Source organism: Ctenopharyngodon idella, chromosome 9 (genome assembly GCF_019924925.1).
Source record: "Ctenopharyngodon idella isolate HZGC_01 chromosome 9, HZGC01, whole genome shotgun sequence".
Taxonomy (NCBI): domain Eukaryota; kingdom Metazoa; phylum Chordata; class Actinopteri; order Cypriniformes; family Xenocyprididae; genus Ctenopharyngodon; species Ctenopharyngodon idella.
Genome location: NC_067228.1, coordinates 5,162,311 through 5,186,044, shown reverse-complemented (window position 1 = coordinate 5,186,044; position 23,734 = coordinate 5,162,311). Strand labels below are relative to the sequence as shown.

The 23,734-nt window shown below is 36.6% G+C and overlaps 1 protein-coding gene across 10 annotated transcripts in view; it reads right to left on the bottom strand.

Annotated features, from left to right (window-relative positions):
* The window catches only part of tns1b (tensin 1b), a 272,519-nt gene that overhangs the window by 5,914 nt on the left and 242,871 nt on the right, over positions 1–23,734 (bottom strand). For 9 of the 10 annotated variants that reach the window (XM_051904735.1, XM_051904732.1, XM_051904736.1 and 6 more), the window contains 12 exons: positions 20,419–20,514; positions 17,420–17,594; positions 14,803–15,836; positions 12,850–12,936; positions 11,723–11,851; positions 10,633–10,728; positions 8,283–8,360; positions 7,069–7,140; positions 4,293–4,319; positions 3,203–3,371; positions 1,946–2,014; positions 1,526–1,555 (listed from right to left, as the gene is read on the bottom strand). In XM_051904735.1, the coding sequence (XP_051760695.1) occupies positions 1,526–1,555; positions 1,946–2,014; positions 3,203–3,371; positions 4,293–4,319; positions 7,069–7,140; positions 8,283–8,360; positions 10,633–10,728; positions 11,723–11,851; positions 12,850–12,936; positions 14,803–15,836; positions 17,420–17,594; positions 20,419–20,514 (2,062 nt within the window). The remainder of the gene's footprint in view (positions 1–1,525; positions 1,556–1,945; positions 2,015–3,202; positions 3,372–4,292; positions 4,320–7,068; positions 7,141–8,282; positions 8,361–10,632; positions 10,729–11,722; positions 11,852–12,849; positions 12,937–14,802; positions 15,837–17,419; positions 17,595–20,418; positions 20,515–23,734) is intronic. The other variant, XM_051904734.1, reaches the window with a different exon arrangement.

Here is a 23,734-nt window from a genome sequence, read left to right as displayed (position 1 = left end):
GCACTGTGTTTATATATATATATATATATATATATATATATATATATATATATATATAAAACAAAGAATTGGCAAGTAACACATTGAATTTAAAGTGAAATTTTGATGTAGGAAGCCTGATATATATATATATATATATATATATATATACTTCAAAATTTCACTTTAAATTCAATGTGTTACTTGCAAATTCTTTGTAATCATTTATGAAATTTACTAATCAAAACTGTTTCTCCATATTATTTATTTATTTATTTATTTATTTATTATAATTTGTGGGAATTATATACAGTAATCAGAATGGGGGCACATGTGCTTAAATGTCATAAAAAAAGAATAGATGTCATAAAAATAGAATAGAATAAAAATAGTAAATAAAAAAAAAAATCTTAATACTCCTAATAATAAATCTTCTTTATATAAAATATAATTTCTCTTTTTTTCCCCCTTTTGATTTTGGGGTGAAATGTGACCTGAACATGTTTTTGTAAGATTCACCCGATACACCCATTTCTAACAAAACGCGACCCTACCTCTGGTCATGAAAACATGGCTTTTGTTATTTCTTATAGCAGTATTGTACATATGAGCTCAGGCACGCATGGTGACATCAGTGTACATGTTGTTAAATGCACAACCCTGCTCTGCCCTGAACATATAAACTCCGCAGTATTGTTCCTTCTGTGGTGGTATTATATTCGAGCTTCTCTTCTCATCTTTCCACAACAGCAGATTGATGTTTACCGTGATCATGTGCTTTCATCCTCAGCCCAGTCCAATGATCTGTTTTTCCTCTCTAACATATCTGCCTACTGCATCAACAGCACAGCGCTTTATAACACTGACGTTCCAGAACAATCTCTTTCAAACTCTGCCCAGATCGAGCCGTGAGGGCTGTCACATGCCTCATTGCTCCGGGAGTGTAAAGCGTCTTGTGCTTAAACACTCAAGTGCTTAGTAAAGAGATCTGCTCAGATTAGGTGTGTTAGAGGATCATATACCTTTTTTATTATTTATTTATTTTTCTCCAAGGATCATTTATAATAGTTATATATAATAGTCACAACCAAAAATCCTCACTATGATTCTTAGAATGAAACGGGATATTTATTTATTTATTTATTTTTGCCTCTTTAAGGCTTCTATGTAAATGCCCTCTTTGCAGATGAAATTAGATTACTTGCTTCAGGTTTTCATAGTACAGTACAGCCTTTAAAATAATCAAAAGTGTTCAGGTTCATGAGAAGGATGAAGCATGTGAGAAGCATTTATCCTTCCCGTATGTTCTGTGGCCTCAGAGGGTAAATCATGACACACGTGTGTGAGGGTTAGCAGGCTAGCATCAGGTTGTGTTAGCACAATCCCGCTCATTCATCATGATACCCCTGAGCATAAGCATTTTATCCCATGATGCACCAGGGATGGGGAGCCGCGCTTGAGACTGATGCATATCTAAACTGCTTTCAGATAACGTCTGCTAAGCTGCAAAAGATCAAGTTCTTCATTATCAAAAGCTGGTACTTACTTTGCAGTGCCACCCTCTGGTTTACTCCACCTGGAATGACATTGAAACAGATTATAGATGTTTAACTTTCGGCAACTACAGCATTAGCTAAATGATACTTCATAACATATTAACATATTATATTTATAGAGCATTTTTAATAAAAAGATAAAAAGCAATACAATACATCCACAGCATTAAAAATGTACTACATCACATGCATATAATATGCTTGTGACATATAAAGAACATATAAAGAATGAGCAACATTAACAGCAATACTACTTGACAAGCAGCACAAATAAAGCTCTGTGCTCTGACAGCTCATAATACACTTAAACATAGTTCTGATCCTGTCACTAGATCCACAGATCAATATAAAAATGTTGTGACATTGACTCTTGTGTCTAAAGTAATGCTAATGTTTCAGGGTTTGCTTACTTCCTCTCCTGTGGATCAATGTCACAGAACGTGACCGTGCTGATGGGATAATGGCGCCTGAAGAAAAGCCTGTTGAAGAAATCACAGGTCTGTGCTTTTAATACATGTTCAGAGGTAGCTTTTGAAGAAAGAAAAAAGAAAGAAAGAAAGAAAGAAAGAAAGAAAGAAAGAAAGAAAGGAATGAACAAACAAAAGAAAGGAAAGAAAAAGAAAAAACAAAAGAAAGAAAGAACATATGGAGGAAAGAAGGAATGAAAGGAAGAAAATGACGAAAGGACAAAATAAAGAAAGAAAGGATGAAAGAAAGAAAGGAACGAACAAACAAAAGAAAGAAAGAAAGAAAGAAAGAAAGAGAACATAAGGAAGGAAAGAACAAAAGAAAGAGAAAAAATAAAGAAAGGAACGAACAAACGAAAGAAAGAAAGGAAAGAAGGAAGGAAGGAAAGAAATAAAGGAATGAACAAACAAAAGAAAGAAAGAAGGAACAAAAGAAAGAAAGAAGGAACAAAAGAAAGAAAGAACATATGGAGGAAAGAAGGAACGAAAGAAAGAAAATGACGAAAGGACAAAATAACGAAAGAAAGGACGAACGAAAGAAAAAAAGAAAGAAAGGAACGAACAAACAAATGAAAGAAAGAGAGAACATAAGGAAGGAAAGAGCAAGAAAGAAAGAATAAAGAAAGGAACGGACAAACAAAAGAAAGGAAGGAAGGAAAGAAAGAAAGAAAGAAAGAAAGAAAGAAAGAAAGAAAGAAAGAAAGAAAGAAAGAGAAAGAAAGAAAGGAATGAACAAACAAAAAAAAGAATGAACGAAAGAAAGGACATAAAGAAGCAAGGATGTAAGGAAGGAAAATGATGAAAGGACAAAATAAAGACAGAAAGGATGAAAGAAAGAAAGAAAGAAAGAAAGGAACGAACAAACAAGAAAGAAAGAGAGAACATAAGGAAAGAAAGAAAAAAGGAATGAACAAATGAAAGATAGAAAAGAAGGAAGGAAAGAAAGAACAAACGTAAGGAAGGAAGGAAATAATGATAGAAAGAGAAAGAAGAAAAAACAAGGAAGGAAGGAACAAACAAAAGAAAGAAAGAAAACATGGAGGAAAGAAGGAACGAAAGAAAGAAAATGACGACAGGACAAAAGAAAGGAAAGAAAGAAAGAACAAAAGAAAGAAAGAAAGAAAGAAAGAAAGAAACGGAAGGAAGGAAGGAAGGAAAGATAAAATTAGAGAGAGAGAGAAAGAAAGAAAGAAGACTCACTTTCTCTGGTTGTCAGTGAGCGTGATGCCTTGTGCCGACACCTTGAAGTGAACGATGGTGGCTGAGGGCACCGGACTGGCTGTCATGGTTTCTGAGATGGCCTTGGCGATGGCCTGAGGGCCAGTCAGAGACTCCATATCCACAGAGTTTATGTACAGGACATTGCATGCTGGGAAAGACAAGGAAACATGCATAGATCAATAACCATGGTGGATCTGCAAAGCATTAAATTACAACCAAGATCTAATGCAGATGCACCTTTACATAAACTAATCTTCACACATACTGTGATCATCAATCATTAGTATATTCTGCATTAGCATGATCCAGTGGTTCTCAAAGTGTGGGTTGTGAGTATTATTTATATATTTTTTTATTTTAGTTTTAGCACTTAATAGTTTACATTTTTTAATCAATATTTGTATGTTTGTGTGCATTTTCTTATAGTGCATCAGATGTTTCATTTATGGGTAAATGACCCTTCATTATTGCCCCTGCAAATCAGTATTAGTGTTTTGTTTATTTATAATATATGCATTTAAAATATTCTTTGTATTTTTGCTTTTTTTCCCTTAATAATTTCCATTATTAAAGTTTTCATAGTCTTCAAATGCAGATGATGGTTTTTATACCAGTTTTTCTTTATAAAACATTCTACAATTCAATAGTATTATGTACTTTACCAAAAAATGACAACAACTTATTAGCATTCATAATTGGCTTATGAATGGGAGGGCTCACAGATTGTTCTGGTCTCAAAAGCGGAGCTGAAAAGAAATTGAGAACCACTGGCATCATCTATCAGTAGATCCATGCATAGTAATCTAACATCAGTCATGAAAGAACATGCCATATTCAATCAGAAAGGTGTTCTTGAAGTACAGTCGAGGCCTTGACAAAAAGCTGAAAACAGCAGCAGCCAAACAGTTTTTAGCAGACAGGTAAAGGTGCTTCTGGAGGTCTGAACCATCACATGCACAGACAAGAAGAGGAGTGCAGTTCTCTTTCTAGACACGGCAGTCAAAGTCAGGTTAAACACAAAAACAACACAGATAAATAAATTAAATACGCAGAGCATCACTGGGTTTACCATGGGAGTCAGCTGAACTCTTCTGCCCTAAATCATTTCCACAGGAGTGACACCAGGGTGGAGAAGAACATGGCAGTTGGTTCAGTTATATCAGATAATAAACAAGTAACAGAGCTTGTGTGACTGCACTACTGCTTAAACTAATGGAATAAAACCCTCATTTAAAGGGTTAGTTCACCCAAAAATGAAAATTCTGTCATGAATTACTCACCCTCATGTCGTTCCACACCCGTAAGACCTTCGTTCATCTTCGGAACACAAATTAAGATATTTTTGATAAAATCTGATGGCTCAGTGAGGCCTGCATTGCCAGCAAGACAATTAACATTTTCAGATGCCAAGAAAGCTACTAAAGACGTATTTAAAACAGTTCATGTGACATACTTTTTGTGTGCCAAAAAAACAAAATAACGACTTTATTCAACAATATCTAGTGATGGGCAATTTTAAAACACTGCTTTCATGAATCTTTTGTTTCGAATCAGTGGTTCGGAGTGTGTATCAAACTGCCAAAGTCATGTGATTTCAGTAAATGAGGCTTCGTTAAATCATAAGTGTTTCGAAATTTCAATGGTTCACCACTGGGGGGCATGACTTTGGCAGTTTGATACACGCTCCAAAACCACTGATTTGAAACAAAAGATTCGTAAAGCTTTGAAGCTTCATGAAGCGGTGTTTTGAAATTGCCCATCACTAGATATTGTTGAATAACGTCGTTATTTGTTTGTTTTTTTTGGCTCACAAAAAGTATTCTCATCGCTTCAGAACATTAAGGTTGAACCTCTGAAGTCACATGAACTGTTTTAAATATGTCTTTAGTAGCTTTCTGGGCGTTTGAAAGTGTTAATTAACTTGCTGTCAATGGAGGCCTCACTGAGCCATCGGACTTTATCAAAAATATCTTAATTTGTGTTCAAAAGATGAACGAAGGTCTTACAGGTGTGGAACGACATGAGGGTGAGTAATTAATGACAGAATTTTCAGTTTTGAACTAACCCTTTAACCCATACCCCCCCCCCCCCCCCCCCCCCCCCCCCCCCAATTTGACAAGGGGGGCATAAATGACATACCTAAAATAAAAATTTTGCTGCTCATAAGTCATTCTGAATAGACACATAACCAATATATATTTAGAAAGCCAACATTTGAGAGTTTACAGTTCAAGACTCGACTGTTATTAATGTTAAGATATATAAATCTCTAACATAAAAACAAACAAAAATATATAAAAAATTATGTGGCTGTAGTGTAGAAACTTAGAAACACAATGAAGCTGAAGCCACAAGTGTGGTCATGCTTCGTTTCAAATCTGAGGATATTATCTCAAAAAATATTAATTTTATGAAACATTTTCTAAGACCATGTCATGTGTGTTTTTAGAGAAGGCTAATAAAAGGCTAATAAAAAATATATTACCCCCATTCATGTTTCTATTGTTCTCACTCGACAAACCATTCACACCTCTGCTGGGTCTGAGACTTAATCTTCATTATTCTTTTATCATTATTCTTTTGTTTTTATTCAGCCACTATTAGCCTTTATTCTGGCATTACATGTTTTCCCATCCACATCGCTTTGATAGTCTTTCTAGAAAACAAAACATGTTCTTATGAACTTGAACGTGAATTATTCTAAAGAGCATAAATAGAGAGCTAAGTTGGATAAATATTGCTGATAGATTAAAATCTAGCAATAAATGATCATTTTCAAATGCTAAACACTTAAAAACCTGAGCAGATTGTACCTTATTTATGGAATTTTGCTGAATGAAACTGTGCTAAACACATTGAACATTAATGCTTTCAATTCTGTTTTTAAACAAATGTTCCAGATTCAATGCATCACTTTTATTGACATTATAGGTATTATATTACCTCTATAAATAATATCTAGTTTCTCGCTGCAGTGAAAGCAAGAAAATATGTACTTTTTTACAAACGAGTTCACATTCTCTAGGTCTCCATTCATGTATTAGCATGCTAATATAATTTATTATATCTATCAGCATTATAGACATTAGCTCCATCACCAGCATTTAAAGAATAATGTTAATTACCACAAAATATAATTTTGACTAATCCCTGTTTTCTTTTTTTTCCCCGAAATATTGTCGTTACTTGTAATGAAAGAAAAAAAAGTTCAATGTCCCTGATTGTTTAAAAGCAGAAATGTGCAGCTTATATATTTGTTAAAGCACTTAAGAAAAACAGCTTCTGCTTTTACATTATAGATGAAATTCCCATGACTTTGCTTCATGCAAAATGTCTCTTTCTGGTAACCTTTACACACATCTTGCAAACTTAAAAGCTTTATGTATATTTTGAAACTTTGTGTTTTAATTTTTATTGTCTGGCCCATGTACTTCTTGTCTAAGTGCCTTACACCGTGTCTAAACCAGGCACGAGTGGCCAGATGCGACGCGACAAAAGCAAATAAAACCCATTATAATCAGTGATGCTGTCTACACTGGATGCGGTGCGACATGACAAAATCTCAACAGTAAACTGACACCCCTGTTCTATTTCTGATGTACTTCAAGTGCTTGCGCTACTTCTGACATGAAGAACAAATGGATTTTCGATGATCGCTTTGTCGTGTCCAGTGTAGACAGACGGCCTCAAGCTGTGGTGGTGCGACACGACAACTGTCATGTCCGGTGTAGACACGGTGTTACTGTAACTGTGATAATTGTTTTTTTATATAACACACTGAGAGTCATAAGAGCTGAAAGGCTGTTTAATTGAATACTATTAGACATTGATGTAAATATTCTCACCTGCACCCTGTTTGAGCATCTCTGTCGCCGGATTAGTTGGTGTTGCAGTCTCAGGCGATTCCTCCAGAGGATCTGTAAAAATGACAGCAGGTCAGAGTTTAGACCTGTGCATATCCTGTCAGGTTGAGTGCTACGACCTGTCGTTCTGCTGCGGGAATTCTTGCTAGGCTAGGAATCAAAGCACCTCGCAAACACGCTGTCACACTGTGTTTGAAAAGGCAGAAATGCACACATAAAGGTCTGTGGTTTCATGTCCCCCTGACACCTGGATGGCATATAGCAGTTGGCTGACGACAGAGTCAAGCTGAACGCACCGCAAAATGCTCTCAATTATTCACACTGGGCAAACAGGACATACATCATCATGACAGAGGGGTGAGTGGGAATGTACAGTCAGGTACACAAACTTGTACAGTGGACTCCAAAAGTCTGAGACAACTAGTGAAAATATTATTTTTTGCTTTAATGACATCAGCGCTCAAACAGACATGTTTGAACAAAGGAGAGCAAATGCTTCAGGTTTCCATCCATGTATTTTTATGCAAATTGTGCGAGATTACATAAAAAACGCTGGATAAAAAAAAACAAGATGCAAATTATAAAACGGAAATATGCATATAAACTGTATTCACTCCTATGAGGTGGATAATTGTTTTACTGAGTAAGACGATATGTACATAAGCTATGAAAAAAAAAAAAAAAAACATTTACCAAATCCATTTTCCAGACGTGTATATAAAAAAAATCATGTGACTTTATTGTAGGTGCGTTCACGCCATGTTGTAATTACTGTAATTACGAGATTTCAACTTGTAAAAAGTGTTCATGTCCTCGTAGAGCTCGTAATTACAGCTTGTAAAAAGGCACATTTTCTGAGAGTTGATGGTGTTACCATAGAAAAACATAATTCCCAGTCTGAGGAAACGAACAGCTCCGAATAGAACGTCACGTGTTGTCCTCTCGAGACTTCAGTAATTATGACATGGTGTGAACGCAGCATACTTCTTAACAAGCCATGTGACTGAAAAATTTGCCGACAAACGCTTGCAAACATGATGTTCATCAGGACGCAAGCTCCTGCTGCTTTATATATATCTAGATCTCTCTCTCTCTCTTTCTTTCACAAATTTAAGAAAAAAAATCCCAGGTTTTCAGAGTGGTCTCAGACTTTTGGACCCCACTGTATGAGTAGAGAAACAGATATGATGTCTCACCTCTGGTTGGTATGACTAGTTTGCAGGGTAGAGCCAGTGGAGTGATGGAGTGCTGGTAGACCAGTGCAGACAGGCAGCCTGGACACAGAAGATGAAAACAAAATTGGGGTCAGATTTATGAGCGGAAATCAGAGGAGGGCATACCTTACATTACAACTGTCCTGAAGAGGTCAAACTTTGATGCCAGGCCTGGCAAACCATAAATCCATGTTGTTGAACAGTTGTGGCAGTGAGAGTTAGGAGGATTGGAAGGACAGTAATAGCAGTATGTGGTTCAACCTCCAGAGTCCTCAAACATATTGACTATATTAGGAAAAACTAACTCACGATGGGCTTTGTTTGGGCAAAATATTTCCTTCCTGCACATGAGAAATAGCTACAAAGCTGGTGCATTTCGGAAGCAAAAACATCCAGTTTGATGGCGGAAAGGAGTCCTTGTTGCCAATTTTAAATGTTATTATCAGCTTTAAACTCTCCTCCTTCAGCAATCCGATTTTATCAACACTAACAGGAAATGAAGACAGTTTACTAATTTCACTTTAAGGCCCCTTTTACAAAAATCAGTTCACTCCTAAACAGCTACTTCCCTTCATTTCGTTCCAAACCGGACTTTCTTCTTTCCATGGAACACAAAAGGTGAAATTTTGTTGAATTATGTCCATTTTTTTTTCAATATTTGAAAGTGAATTAGGACAGATACTGTCAAGCTCCAAAAAAGACAAAAAGCACCATAAAAGTATTACAAAAGTAGCCCATTTGACTTGTGAATGATAATCCAAGTCTTCTGAAGCCATATGATAGTTTTGTGTAAAAAAAGAGACCTAAATGTACGTTGTCATTTACTGAAAATCAAATATGGCGCCGTAAAAGCATTGTGTCAGGTTTTATGTCAATGATGTTTAGTCACAAGACACACAAAGACCAAAAACCTGACATGACACTACAATCTGTGCAAGATATTCAGTGGAAAACAATCAAAATATTCATCTTCACATAAAGCCATCATATGACTTCAGAAGACTTTCAATATAGTCGTTTGGACTACTTTTATGATGTTTATGGTGCTTTTTGTCCACTTTGGAGAACTAAATGAAAGATTCTACAGAAATTCACCTTCTGTATCCACAGAAACAAATGACATAAGGATAAACAAATGATGATGACATTTTTCGGGTGAACTGTTCCTGTGAGCAGTGGGCGTTCTGGCAAACGTCCAGCATCTGGAGGAGTGGAGCTTAGATACTTCTGTACATTAATTAACATGAGTGTTATTCCTGACAACACAGAAATCCTGCCAAATTTCACCCACACCTGCTTTCATTCTCACACATCACAGTTTTTCTTTGTCTATTCTGCTTTTTATTATAAACACATGCTTACGCAATGGTTACCATAACAGGATGTTTGAGCTCTTATGTAAACGGCCCAACCCTGATTTTTTACGTCTCCTTATTTGATGTGGAAAGGGGCATATTGGAGAAGACAGCGCTGTCCATTGAACAGACTAGGCCTCCGTGTAATGTGGTCAGCAGACAGTAAATTAGAGGGGCCGTCTTTGAGATGTACTTAATAATGTCAGCTGCTTCCATGCTGTCGTTTGGACTACATATGTTCTACAGCTTTCTGGAAGCTACACGGACAGCTTGATTTAAAGGGAAGGATTCACATGTTAACTTGTATTGAAGAGCAAAAACCACACAAGCATTTGTTCTACAAGCTTGACAGATTGGGCTTTCACATTAGTGAACATTCAACAAATCATTCTAGTGTCAATGTTCTCAAGCCATGTGGAGCAATGAAGCTAAGTAGGCAAAATTCCTGTGAAGTGAAAAAAGAAAAAAGAAAAATTGAATCCAAAATGGATTAAAATAATAGTTGACCCAAAAATGAAAATTCTGTCATCATTTACTCACCCTCAAGTTGTTCCAAATCTGTATAAATTTCTTTTTTCTGCTGAACAGTGAGATATTTTGAAGAATTTGTGTAACCAAACCATTGTGGGGCACTATTGACTTCCATGGTATTTTTTTTTTCCACACTATGGAAGTCAATGGTGCCCCGCAATGGTTTGGTTACACAAATTCTTCAAAATATCTTCCTTTGTGTTCAACAGAACAAATAAATTCATACAGGTTTGGAATAACTTGAGGGTGAGTAAATGATGACGGAATTTTCATTTTTGGGTCAACTATCCCTTTAAAATCGCATTTAATTTAATTAAAAATCACCATTTTATTTGTATTTAGTGTGTTCTCATTCGCAACATGCTAACACCAAACACAGCTCAATAGGTTTAGTACACAGCTTTTGTTTAATTTAAAATGAAACAAATTTAAATTGTTTGATTTACCAAAGTATGGCTCGTTAGGGCAGCCCTTCAGTCTCACGCCCTTCGGACTCGTCTCAATCAGGAAATGTCTCACCAACTCGTTAGTGACGTCTCCAGCTGCAATAATAAAGATTATATATATATATATAACACAACAAAATAAAAACAACTAGTAATACTATCATTTGGAGTTACAATATTTGATTCAAAGTAAAAACCCCTGTTGATATCTGTAAATTTACTAAAATTACCATATTTGTTCATATTTGCAAAAAAAAAAAAAAAAAAAAATCGTCCATTACAAAGCTGGGAAGAGCCCTGATATTATTTAATATAACTCCAATTGTGTTTGGCTGAAAGAAGAAAGACATATAGACCTAGGATGGCTTGAGGGTGAGTAAATTATGGGATAATTTTCATTTTTGCGTGAACTATTCATTTAAGAAATCAGTTGTCTGGCACAGTGGTCAATTATGTACTTTGTCATTATACAAAAATATTTGACCACAGAATGTTACGACTGACAAATCAGAATCAAGTATTTCATAAAGCTGTGAAATAATATTGAGTAAAAGAAATGAGTAGGTGCTTTACAACTAGGTTAATTCTCCTGTCGAGGCTAATTTGGGGCCCTGGAGAAGTTTTGACATGCCCTGACATTTGTGCTTTTTTCAGTTGCTTATAAACATATTAATGACAAAAGTCTCATTACACTGTATTCAGCACAAACTAGGCTACTATAATATGTGAGCAACAAGTATGTACATGTTTGTATTTTTGAGAGAATTATATATATGCATGGTTTTTGAAAAAAAAAAATAATAATAATAATAAGTCACTGAAATAAAGCCTCAAAACACATACTAAATATTTTTTCACAAGACTTTTGGGAACTGCATATTTTAGTCTAGAGTTGTTGCTTCAATTTTCCCCTGTCTTTCGTTTTCATCATGAAACACTGCATGCGTTTCAGTGTGTTGTTGGGTGTGCGTGTGTCTGCTGCAGACACAACAGGATTATGATCCAGGAGGGGTCAGATCTCCTGTCTGGAATACATTTGGCAAATGATTATCTCCATTAGCCACATGCCTGGGGGAGGCACATGAAATACCTTTCTTTGTAGGCTGCACTGTTGGAGGTGGTGAGGCAACTTTCATGGCCAAGCCGTAGGCCCCTCTGAATGAATGACTGTCCCGAATGACAAAGGCTCCAGGCTCTTGATCCTTCAGCATGTTGATCGCTAAAGCGAGGGAGGAGATGGTTTATTTGTAGCAGAATATCAAGTACATATAATTACTGATTTGCTGATAACTAAGCCTAAGTAGGAAGGGAGGAAAAGACGATTTCTCATTATTAACCCTAAGTTTTTACAATCTATATATTGAATCTGCTAAGAAAAAAATTCCTTGTCAAACAGGCTATCTGAGTTCAAAATGTATGACATCCCAGGTACGAAAATCCCAATAATAGTGTGCGAAAATCCCAATAATAACTAGAAAATATGAAGAAATATGAAGATTCTGTCCATGGCACTGGACTTGTTACTATAACAAAGCAAAGAAAATAATTTAGTTTCCTTATGGTTCAAAAGTTATTAGCGTAAACATGAGTGAAACCAGATTTGCTGTAGTTAATGTTGGCATTGTCCTCTATCAGTGTGCCAAATTTCCTGCAAGCGGTTCTATAGGCTGCCATAGACACCCAGAGCGGAATAATAATAATAAGAACGCCAATTTACTATTGATTTATGACATGATTGATTTTTAAATATGCATTCCCCAGACATTTTTTTTTTATTTTCCTATTATTATTCACAAGTTGGAGATGTGAAGGTGAAGGCTATAATATGTTAACAAATTGCTACAATGTCCCCCGCAGTTTAACACACAGAGATAGAGAGTGAGTGAAGGAAAAAAAACCTTGCTAAGGAGGTTTATGCGTTATCGTTAAGACAAGTTAATGAAGCAACAGATGCAGATGTTCGCTGGATTTAACTAAACACATATGTTGAATGCCGTGTGATGTCACTGCATGTGCTTGTGTTTAGAGAGGTCTCCAACGCAGATGATCTAATCCAATAAGAGCACGGAGGAGAACCAGATGTGGAGACCAACAGCGATTGACCTCATATAGGGTGGCGTGAGACATATTTTACTGTTTATAGGAGTTATAATCCTCCATTTTGGGGTCTAAATATAGATAAATTAACCCTGGAACACACATATACTGCGTCCTTACCTTGGTCTCTGGAGATATCTGGTTTATACCAGAATTTGGACGTGTCCTGGACAAACTTCACGTTCAGCCTAGTCTCTGGACTTCCATCTGGGGAATGAAATATGCACTTTATTTAGCAGTCCATCAGCTGTAAACTGATAATAGTTTAGTATGCCTAAGCTAATGAATGCACTACTCTACACTAACACACACACACACACACACACACACACACACCTGTTTAAAATTACCCTCAGGATCATCAGTGTACTATTAAATTATTGATAGCAACAACTACAATAAGCAGAAGTTTTTTAAAGCCCATAACACCATATATTAAAACAATAAAGTACAGGAGGCTGAATGTATACAGTATATGAATACAATCACAGCTAAAAGGTGTTGTTAGAGATGCAGCAGAGTATATCTGTAATATAGCACAGCCTCAAATCTCTTCTCTGAGAAAATGGTTGGTACATAATAAAAATATTAAGTACAGAATGATATTTTAGTATTATACTATAAGACATGCAAGAAGATATAGTTCATGACATGTAAACCATAAGATAATGTTATTTTATGGGTGCTCATCTGTAGTATTTATAGACATCGATTTTTAGGAATTTTCATTGTTGTCTGTAATTAACTCTTTCTCCACCATAGACAAAATTTTCCTGCAATCCATGTTTTAACTGTTATACAATAGGGGGCGCTATTATGCAACTTCTGAAGGAGTACAGAATCATTCCAAACCAGATAAAAACAGAGGTGAAAAAGAAGCAGAAACAAGCGATAAAAGAATTGCTTATGCATGTTGTAGTCTTTGACAAAAACACAAATTTCTCAGATTTTTGTTCAAAATGTTACTTTGTACGTTTATGAAACTTACCCATATTCAAGTGATGATAAAAAGAATGCATGAAGCTAGAATATTATATTAATATAATATAATTTAGTTTAGTTTTTTTTGTTTGTTTGTTTTGTTTAAAAGCAGAGGCTCTGTTCTTTCTTATGATATATTGCATGTTCAGATATTCATACTACAAAATATTCTGGGGGCCATGAAACATTTGTGAAAATGATCAAAAATGCTGACAGTGGCTGGCAACTTTTTTAAAACATGTTGACGGGTAAAGAGTTAAAAACAAACAATTAATTGATAAAATGCATATAAAATTGATAACATGTATATAAATATTACAAAATGCATGTGGAGCGCACCAAATACCATGTGAGCATGGTATGAATTGCTGTGAAGTGATGGGTTTTTGTAAGAAAAACATCCATATTTAAAACGTTATAAACTAAAATAACTAGCTTCAGCTAGACGACCGTATGCATACTGCGCAAGTCGACTTGCGCGAAATGAGTAACCCCTGAAGCGAGATATGACGTAGGATAGCGTAAGCTTACACACCTCTCGCGGTTTAAACAAATATGGCTGGACAACAAACTCAAGCTCCTTTTCTCTTATATCGAAATTCTCCGACATTTCTCTAAAACTTTCCTGTTTTAGACTTCTAATTGGTGACCGGTGTTTTGTTTTGCTCTATCCTCTGAGCTTCAACATTCGTCATTGCATCACGCATCAGGTGAGGGGTTACTCTTCCACTGCAAATGGATGCGTACAGCCATATGTTGGAAGCTAGTTATTATAGCTAAGTTTTAAATATGGATATTTTTCTTAAAAAAAAACATTGCTTCTCTTCAGAAGGCCTTTATTAACCCCCTAGAGCCATATGGATGCATTTTTTTAGGGCTTCAAAACATGCCCCCTGTTCACTACCATTATAAAGCTTGGGAAAGCCAGGATATTTTTAAATATATCTCTGATTGTGTTAATCTGAAAGAAGATAGTCATATACACCTAGGGTGGCTTGAGGGTGAGTAATTTTCATCTTTGGGTGAACTATCCCTTTCAAGGCATTCTGATTCCACTCATCCCTAGTGGAATTCATCTTCATAAAGTCTTACCGCACATGTTGAGTTTGGAGAAATCAGGGAGCGTGTGGAAGAAATGAACGCTAGGAGTGCTGCCGCCACTGGACACTGGTGAGGACATCTTCCCGTTTAGCGTTCCGTAGGACAGTCCGCCATTGGAGCGATCGCTGCTGGACATGCGTCTCTTCTCGGGGAGCTGAGGTTGGAGGGCAGGACTGCCCTGTCTGAATCCCACACCCTCTATGTATCCTGCCGGAGAGACTGGGAAAGAAGGCGTGGATGGCGGCTGATATCCAGAGGAGCTGCTCTGGCGCGACAGGGCTCCGTGCCGCTCGTCCGGAGTGGTGTAGCCGCTGTACATTGGGTGCCTGTCCAGACTGGGGCTACCCTGTGTTAGAATGGGACTGCCCTGACTGGGATGTGTAAGTGAGGATTGCCTGCTCAGGACGGGGCTGCCCTGGTTGGGCTGGGTAACAGATGGTTGTCTACTCAACACCGGGCTGCTTTGGTTAGGCAGAATGATTGGTTGATTGAGGGATGCCTGTCGGTTGAGGACCGGACTGCTCTGGACAGCTTGTCCCATAGGCTGCCTGCTGAGAATTGGACTACTCTGAGTCCCGTGGGTGGCGGGATACTGTCTGGACAGCATCGGGCTGCTCTGCGTTCCCTGGGACACCATGGTGTGCCTTCCTTGCATGGGACTACCAGCCATTCCAGGCAGATGACCGTTGGCTGGGGTCGGCTGTTGGCCCAGAACGGGGCCGTCCTGATTGGCTAGTCTGTGTTGAAGGTTGGGAGCGGACGTGACGTCAGGCAGGACAGTGTGGTGTCTTGTGCCAGGGCTACCGGTGAGTGGCTGGATTGTTGTGGTGTTATTTTGCATGACCCCTGGCAGAGAGGGGCTGATATCAGGGGTCATGTAGCTACCCAACATGCTGCTGGAGGAGGGATAGGAGGGTGTGGGTGTTTGGTATGTTCTATCAGAGGGCTGGGAGTGAAGGACGGAGTCGACAGCAGCCTGGGACAGAGAATTCATTCCCACCCCGCTATCGGCCAACGTGTTTTCACTGAAACACCACAAAATAAGAGAACTAGAATTATTATAAAATATGCACTAGTATGACCTCCTTTACACCTGACATTAATTAGTTTGTGTATACTATAACCTATTTCATTTGTGCGTCACTGCCTATGAAGAAAGTGAGAGTATGGATGCACATGAGTTAATAAAGCTGTATTTGCTAAAATGTGGCTTTTACTGTATCAGCCTTTTTTTATGGGCCCTTGAACTTGGCAAAAAGGACAATGCACACAGCCCTGCATTCACAATGCGGTTTCTCGGCCGTCACAGAGAATGCTTTAAAGCGGACACAAGACCGTGATATACAGTTTACTGCCCTAACGAAAGCCACATTTTGAGCAAATAGATCTTTATTAATTCATGCGCATCCATGCTCTCATTTTCTTCATAATTTTGAGCAAATAGATCTTTATAAGAAAGAGTATGGTTGCACATGAATTAATAAAGATCTATTTGCTCAAAATGTGGCTTTTGTTAGGGTGGTGCGTTATATTTCAAGGCTTTATGTGCATTTTAACGAATTTAACTCTGTGGCGGCCAAGAAATCGTGCCGCGAAATGGGCTCAGTGTACATTGTCCGCCAACAAGATCTCCTAGTACTGCGTATCTATAGCACGGATTTATGTTTGTATTTGGCGTGCTATTTATACGCAGAAATTACTTTTTACATGGTGCATATGATACACACTGTTAACACCTTGGGTAGGATTAGTTGTGTGGGTTAAGTGTGTATTATATGCACATAAAAAGTAGTTTCTGGGTATAAATAGCATGCCAAATACAAACATAAATTTGTGCTATTGATACGCACTTTCATGAGATCGGGCATTAAAAACATTGGTACAGTAAAACAAAAATTATAAAAAAATTAGGTCAGTAGGCTATATTTATATTGTTCCATATAAAAAATATTGAAACTGTAAAAATTTGTATTTCACAAGATCAAAAGCCCCTTTATTAAACCTATTTGTCGGATTTAACGCATCCTTACAGGTGGCAGAGAAATGCTTATTTTCTTCAATCAATTCTAACAGCGCTTATTGTGAGCAAAGCCATAAACATAACTGACTTAAGATATAAAGGGAGGAACACGCTTAAAAATTGCTTGAAAAAGTAGCTGGATTCATCCTCGTACTAGACAAACTGCTCTAACGAAATCCAAATTTGAGCACTTTTTATCAGCCCAGTGCACACAGCTGTATTGCGCCATCAGACCGTTTCTCAGCCATCACAGAGGATGCGTTAAAGCAGACATAAGGCTGTGATATGATATTACAGATATACTTGACCTTTGAACTTGGCTTTATGGACTCTTAAACTTGGCAAATAGGGAAATTCACACAGCCATATTGCACCATCAGCCCATTTATAGTATAGTATACCCCCTTTATAGGGGTTAGTAGTATATAGTATACACAAACCTGAAATTGTAACGAGAAACTTATCACGTGTGCACGCTAAAGTCTGTATATTTTTTATTTTTGCAAAGGTACCTTTAGGGGCTCTGTAATAAATACTATAAAAGTATATAAATAATACTACTGTAACAACCGGGTGGTGGTCACTTACACTGCATCTGGGCTCTGAATGGGGCTGCTGGAGGAAAGAGGAGCGTTGTAGGCATGGGAAGGCCCAACAGGACGAGCTAAGCTGTCACTGTCATATGTTGGAGACACGGGCGATGCTGGCGGCCCACCTGTCACGGCTGCTGCTTTGGCCACAGACTCCACATAGCTACGAGGCTCTGGCAAAGAGACAAAGGGAAAAATACCTGTGAGCACAAAAGTTTACAAGAGTCAAAACTGATGGATCACTGTGTCCAAAACATGACCTGATCAGGGTAGAGAGACATCTGACCCTGAATCATAAAACTTCATTAAGGTGAATCATGGTTTATGTTGCTTGACCAACATGATACAAATGAGTTGAGAGAGATGAGTGAATGAAGACAACCGCTGTATGTAAGATGACAAAAATCAACCAGAAGGTGAAGTGGTTTGTATGTATAGTAACACTGTACTTCTAAATCTTGTACATTCTTACCTTCCTCATCCTCACTCTCTGTTTTCCCGATGGCAGAAGAATAAAATCATAAGACATAGAAATTGTAGAAGTTTAAAGAGACGTGGAGAATAGAATAATAATTACTAACATAGACGCAAAAAAGGCGAGTGTAGATAATGGTTACTTTAAAGGGATAGTTAATAGCTGAACACTTTGTCATTATTTATTGACTGTCATGTCATTCCAAACCCAAATTAATTTCTTCCATAAACACAAAAGCACCATCGGTAGCACTTTATTTTACAGTCCTGTTCCCCATGTACATACTGTGTACTTATTATAGTAATTGTAATAACTGGGTAATAACTAGGTACTAACCCTGAACCTACCCCTACCCCTAACCCATGTAGTTACCTTATATTACCCAGTACTTTCTTAGGTAAGTACACTGTAAGTACATGTAAGTGCACGTACTGTAAATTAAAGTGCAACTGCACCATCTATGTTTGTTTTCCATAAAAAGAAAGAAGAAGGTGAATTAAAAAAGGACAAAAAAAAAAAAGCATCATTAAAAAATGGTCCATATGGCTTGTGCGTTTTGTATATTTTTTTAAGTTTACCAAAGGAAATCAGTTGTAATGACATGAGGGTGAAAAAATGAAGAGAAAATTTTTATATTTGGGTAAATTATTACTTTTAAGAAAACAAAAAGAGAGAAATACAACCAAAGAAAACATTGTAATCTTCATTCACATTTTTGCTGCTCCAAATACCAGCAGGCCCCAGTGCAGATTAAAATACCCAAAGTTACATCCCTTATCATCAATAAGCACATGACATCATTTAACCTAACTATAGTAAGACAAAGAGGCCCCTGTGACACATCATCTCGTAATAATGTTAGTGTGTGTACCGTATGTATGGCTCTTGTTTTAGCAGGCCTCAAATTAACTCCCTCAGGAACGATGCTAAAATCAGCCCTGCATGAGAACTTGTTCCAAACTAAAGAGTCTCCACAACTCCCCATAGGATCCTGTTACCTCTGAGTCTACAAAAACGACATAGTTTACGCCCGCTGGCCCCTGAGGATGAATCTCACCAAACCTGCCGAGACAAGACCGGGTCATATATCACCCCGAAAATCAAAGGAAAGAAATAAGAAATGATAAAGAAAAAGAAATGTGGACATGTTTTCATGAGGTTCACCCCTGAAGACATGGTAAATTACTGCTTAAATTGAAAGAAACAATTTATCAAATAATATTATGTGTGTCACTTTGCTGAGCTTGCTAATATCAAGATTAAAAATCATCATTCCTTCAAACATTGAATATATCCTTGGGACAAAGAGAACGGGTAATCATCTCAAAAAAGGGCTCTGTTCCAAAAACATCTGTGTTGTTGTATAGGGAGCTACCTTCTAAGGCAATATCCTAACTGAAATGGAACCTCATAAGTGACCGATTTGTAGCTCTCAACTTTGGTAGCAACTCTGAAATGCAAAGCATTATTTTATTTATTTTTATTGAGTTAATTGGTGTTAATATGGTGCTAAGCTAATAACACGATACTCTAATAAGAATAAACACACATACTACTTTTAAATATTGAGTAAAATAGTAAATTTTTAATTAGATTAAACTAGACTGTGCCATCTTGGATGGACATTTTCCACTTGAAATTATGGAAATGCCTTTTCTGTTTCTCACAGAAACACTACCATTCAGAAAGTTTGGGGTCAGAAAGATTTTTTTTAAGAAATTAATAAAAAAAAATGTCAACAAGATTGCATTAAATTTACATTTATAGACATTTATAATGTAGGTTTCTACTTTAAATACTGTAAATGCTGTTTTTTAAACTTTATATTCATCAAATAATCCTGAAAATAAATTATAAGAAAAATTCCCACAAAAATATTAAGCAGCACAACTGTTTTCAACATTGATAACTATAATAAAGGTTCTTGAGCAGCAAATCAGCATATTAGAATGATTTCTGAAGGATCATGTGACACTGAAGACTGGAGTAATGATGCTTTGTAAGAGTTTTGCCATCACAGGAATAAATTACATTTTAAAATATATTATAAAAGAAAACTATTATTTATTATTTTAAATTCTAGTAATATTTCACAGTATTGCTGTTTACTGTATTTTTGTTCAAATAAATGGCAAAAAAACAAACAAAACAAAAAAATCACCCAAATAATGCTTTAGAATTTGTCCAAGAAGAAAATTAGCTGACCCTTTGTGCTTTAAAATACTAGGCAAGCAGCTCACAAACACACACACACACACACACACACACACACACACGTTAACAGAGCACAGTAAAATGATCCCAATATAACCGCATATGAAAAGAAAACACCTATCCATTTAAATATATGTATGAGCTCACGGCTAAAGAGACGAGAAAAGGAGAAGGGGAAACACTTGAGAGGGAGAAATAAAAGGTTATTTTGATATATGGCCCACAAGACATATTTCAGCTCCCTTTATGGAGCAAGTCTTAGACGCGAGTCTGCATGTGCATTTCTGTATATGTGTGTAAAGTCTCACCTGAGCCCGTCTGGTTGAGCAGTATCTCAGCAGGATTGTGGGGCTTCAGGCCCAGGAAGGACAAAGGTGTTTTAGCCAGTCCTGGAGGAGATCGACCTAAAGCGACACAGAGAACAGAACGAAGTGTATTATTCAGAGAGTTATCAACTAAAGCCTTCAGCACAAAACATACTCTATAAGCAAGCACGTCAACGCAAATGATTATAGCTTGGCAAGCTTGATTTCACATATTTTTGCACTCCGATTAGGGTTGTCGAGCAATTAAAATTAACAGAATGCAAGAACGCATATACAGTGCTGGTCAAAAGTTTGGAAATATTAAGGTTTTTTAATGTTTTTTGAAAGAAGTCTCTTCTGATCACCAAGGCTGCATTTATTTGATCAATAACACAGTAAAAACAGAAATATTGTGAAATATTATTACCATTTAAAAGAACTCTTTTCTATGTGAATTTATGTTAAAATGTAATTTATTCCTGTGATGACAAAGCTGAATTTTCAGCATCATTACTCCAGTCTTTAGTGTCACATGATCCTTCAGAAATGATCAATTATTTCAACATTATCAATATTGAAAACAGTTTTTGGTGATTGATTGATTGATTGATTGATTGATTGATTATGATACACTGCCATTCAAAAGATTGGGTTAAGTAAGATTAAAAAAGAAAGAAGAAATGAATACTTTAATTTAGCAAAAGCACATTAAATAAATGCATTAAATAAATAGCTGAAAATAAATGCTGTTCTTTTGAACTTTCTAGTCATCCAAGATGCCTGGAGAAAAAAAAAAAAAAAAACAGTTTCCACAAAAATATGAAGCAGTACAACTGTTTTCAACACTGATAATAATTAGAAATGTTTCTTGAGCAGCAAATCAGCCAATTAGAATGATTTCCGAAGGATCATGTGACACTGAAGGCTGGAGTTATGCTGCTGAATATTCAGCTTTACATGAATAAATTACATATATTAATAAATTACATATATTAATTAATAAATTAGCATATATTTACATAGAAAAGTTCTTTTAAATGGTAATATTATTTCACAATATTACTGTTTTTACTGTATTTTTGATCAAATAAATGCAGCCTTTTTTATGTTGACTTTACTGTTATAAATCAGAGGGCATGATTAAATGTGTTAACATTTTAACGAATTATCAATTGCATAATTAATTGTACTAAATTAAACAGCCCTAGTTCTGAAATGTGTCAGACAGCAATTCATAATGCACTATGTAATGCTACAAAGTGTGCTATATCGGTCTTGCTATGTTTTTAGCTAGCTACTTGAATAACTCAACACACATCTGGTTAATGGCACAGACATTTGAAGGTAACTCTATCACCCCCTTGAGTACTGAGGATGCGTTTGCCAAGCATTCACATCTGCATTTGCGTACTTGCACAAAGTATGTTTCTGGTCCTTAGACCTTACAATACAGATCTGTGTGTACCACTTTCATCTTCAATGCGTTAGCTTTCGACAATCTTATCAAAGAGACCAACTTCCAGATCAAGAGCCTTTGAGAGACTGCCGTGGTACACACTGAGCTTTTAAAGACAGCAGACTGAGGTGGCTATTTCAGTATGTGACATGGCTGGGGAATGAGCTAATGTCTCATGCTCTGTGGCAAGGCCGTGCAAGCGCCTCTTTAAAAGAGTTAACGATGTGATTAACACTCGCTGTAACGATGCCCAGTCAAAAGAATGAAAACAAGACAGATCATGCAGACAGAATACACCTTCAGCTGAACAGATCTCGAAAACGTCACATTGAAAACATTCAAGACCTCACTACACAACAAATGATACTAACAACAGGACGAGTGACTTAAAAACAATGAATAAACAGAGGTGCCCAGCAAAAAAAAAGTGGTGCGAACACACAAATGGGGAAAATAAATGGTGACGTGGCCACAGAGCTGTGGAAAGCAGCACGCTTGAAGAAATGGAGGGTTGTGTGTTTAGAAAATGTCTCTAAAAATTCTATGCATACTCAATTTTGTGTATTGTTGCATTCTGAAATGTTTCTGTTTTGAGTGCACTGTAAACCCTAACGCTCAAAATAATTAATTGGTTTGAGTAGGACAAACTTAAATTAAACTAATTAGTTCAGTCAAATCAACTTTTATGAGTATTTAGCACTTTCATTTTCTTTCGAGTTCACAGAACTGACATATTTTATACGTTGTTTTGAGTTTTATTAACTCGTTTCTTTTAATTAAGGTCAAACTGAAGTTTAACTGAAGCTGGGCTGGGATTCCTGTTTCTCATGCTTTGTCCATGGCACTCGAAAGGGAGAGTAAATGCTAAAATTAAGTGTTATATAATGTTTTTTGTGCAAGATTAATGTTAGGTGGGAGATTTAGTAGTGATTAATGTTTTGTTATGCTAATTTGGAAGAGTTTCTGTTAATGTGGGTTTTTGGAGAATTACCATCATGGTGACAAGTGGTGCATGTGGCTTGGTTTGAGAGCAGGTATGTATGTTAAATGCTGTACTCATTCAACAAGTGCTATACCATGCTATTGCTAACATGTTAGCAAATTAGCAGGTTAGCATTTTCTGAAAGAGATTGTTATAGCTAGCTAAGTTCCACTAATAAAAATGTTTATAGATTACATGATAATTAAGTTAAATGTACTGTATGAATTAGTTTACTCAAATATTTCAATTTAAGAACAATTAAAATGTACGAGTATAAAATAAAAAATCTGCCAGCTCTGCTTACTTAAACGTTGAATTGCTTAACTTAAAATTTTGATATAACTGATTGCCTTATTTTTTTGAGTTTTGCCAACTTATTTGGATTTACAGTGTGGAAAAAGTGCAAAAAAATTCAAACTTTTAAAAAAAAAAATCATGTATGTTCACTTGCATAGTTAAAAAGCCTTGTTTTGCTGAAATAGTTGATTGACAGGTGAGCAGAGTCCTCTGATTGTGGTCTGAGTGATCAAATCACAATGTTTTGGACCCTGTTTACACCTGTATTTAAAAATTATTAGATCATGATGTGTTTTAGGTGTGTGTGTGTGTGTGTGCTTCAGGGCTGCTCTCCACATGCATTCTGGGTAAGGCAGAGCATATGCTTGCGATTTGGCAGGGCCACGTTGACATCATCGCTGACACACATGCATCCTCCACTTACCAAAGAATCCAAATCAATTCTTTGTTTGGCAGAATAAGTGCCTCAGCATTGGACACAAGGAGAAGGGGAGGGGGGTGTATAGAGAAGCTTTTCCAGCCTCTCCTTCTCTGCAGGAGGAGGGAGCCACAGAGACATGCTACCAGAAAGTGGCTATTGGAGC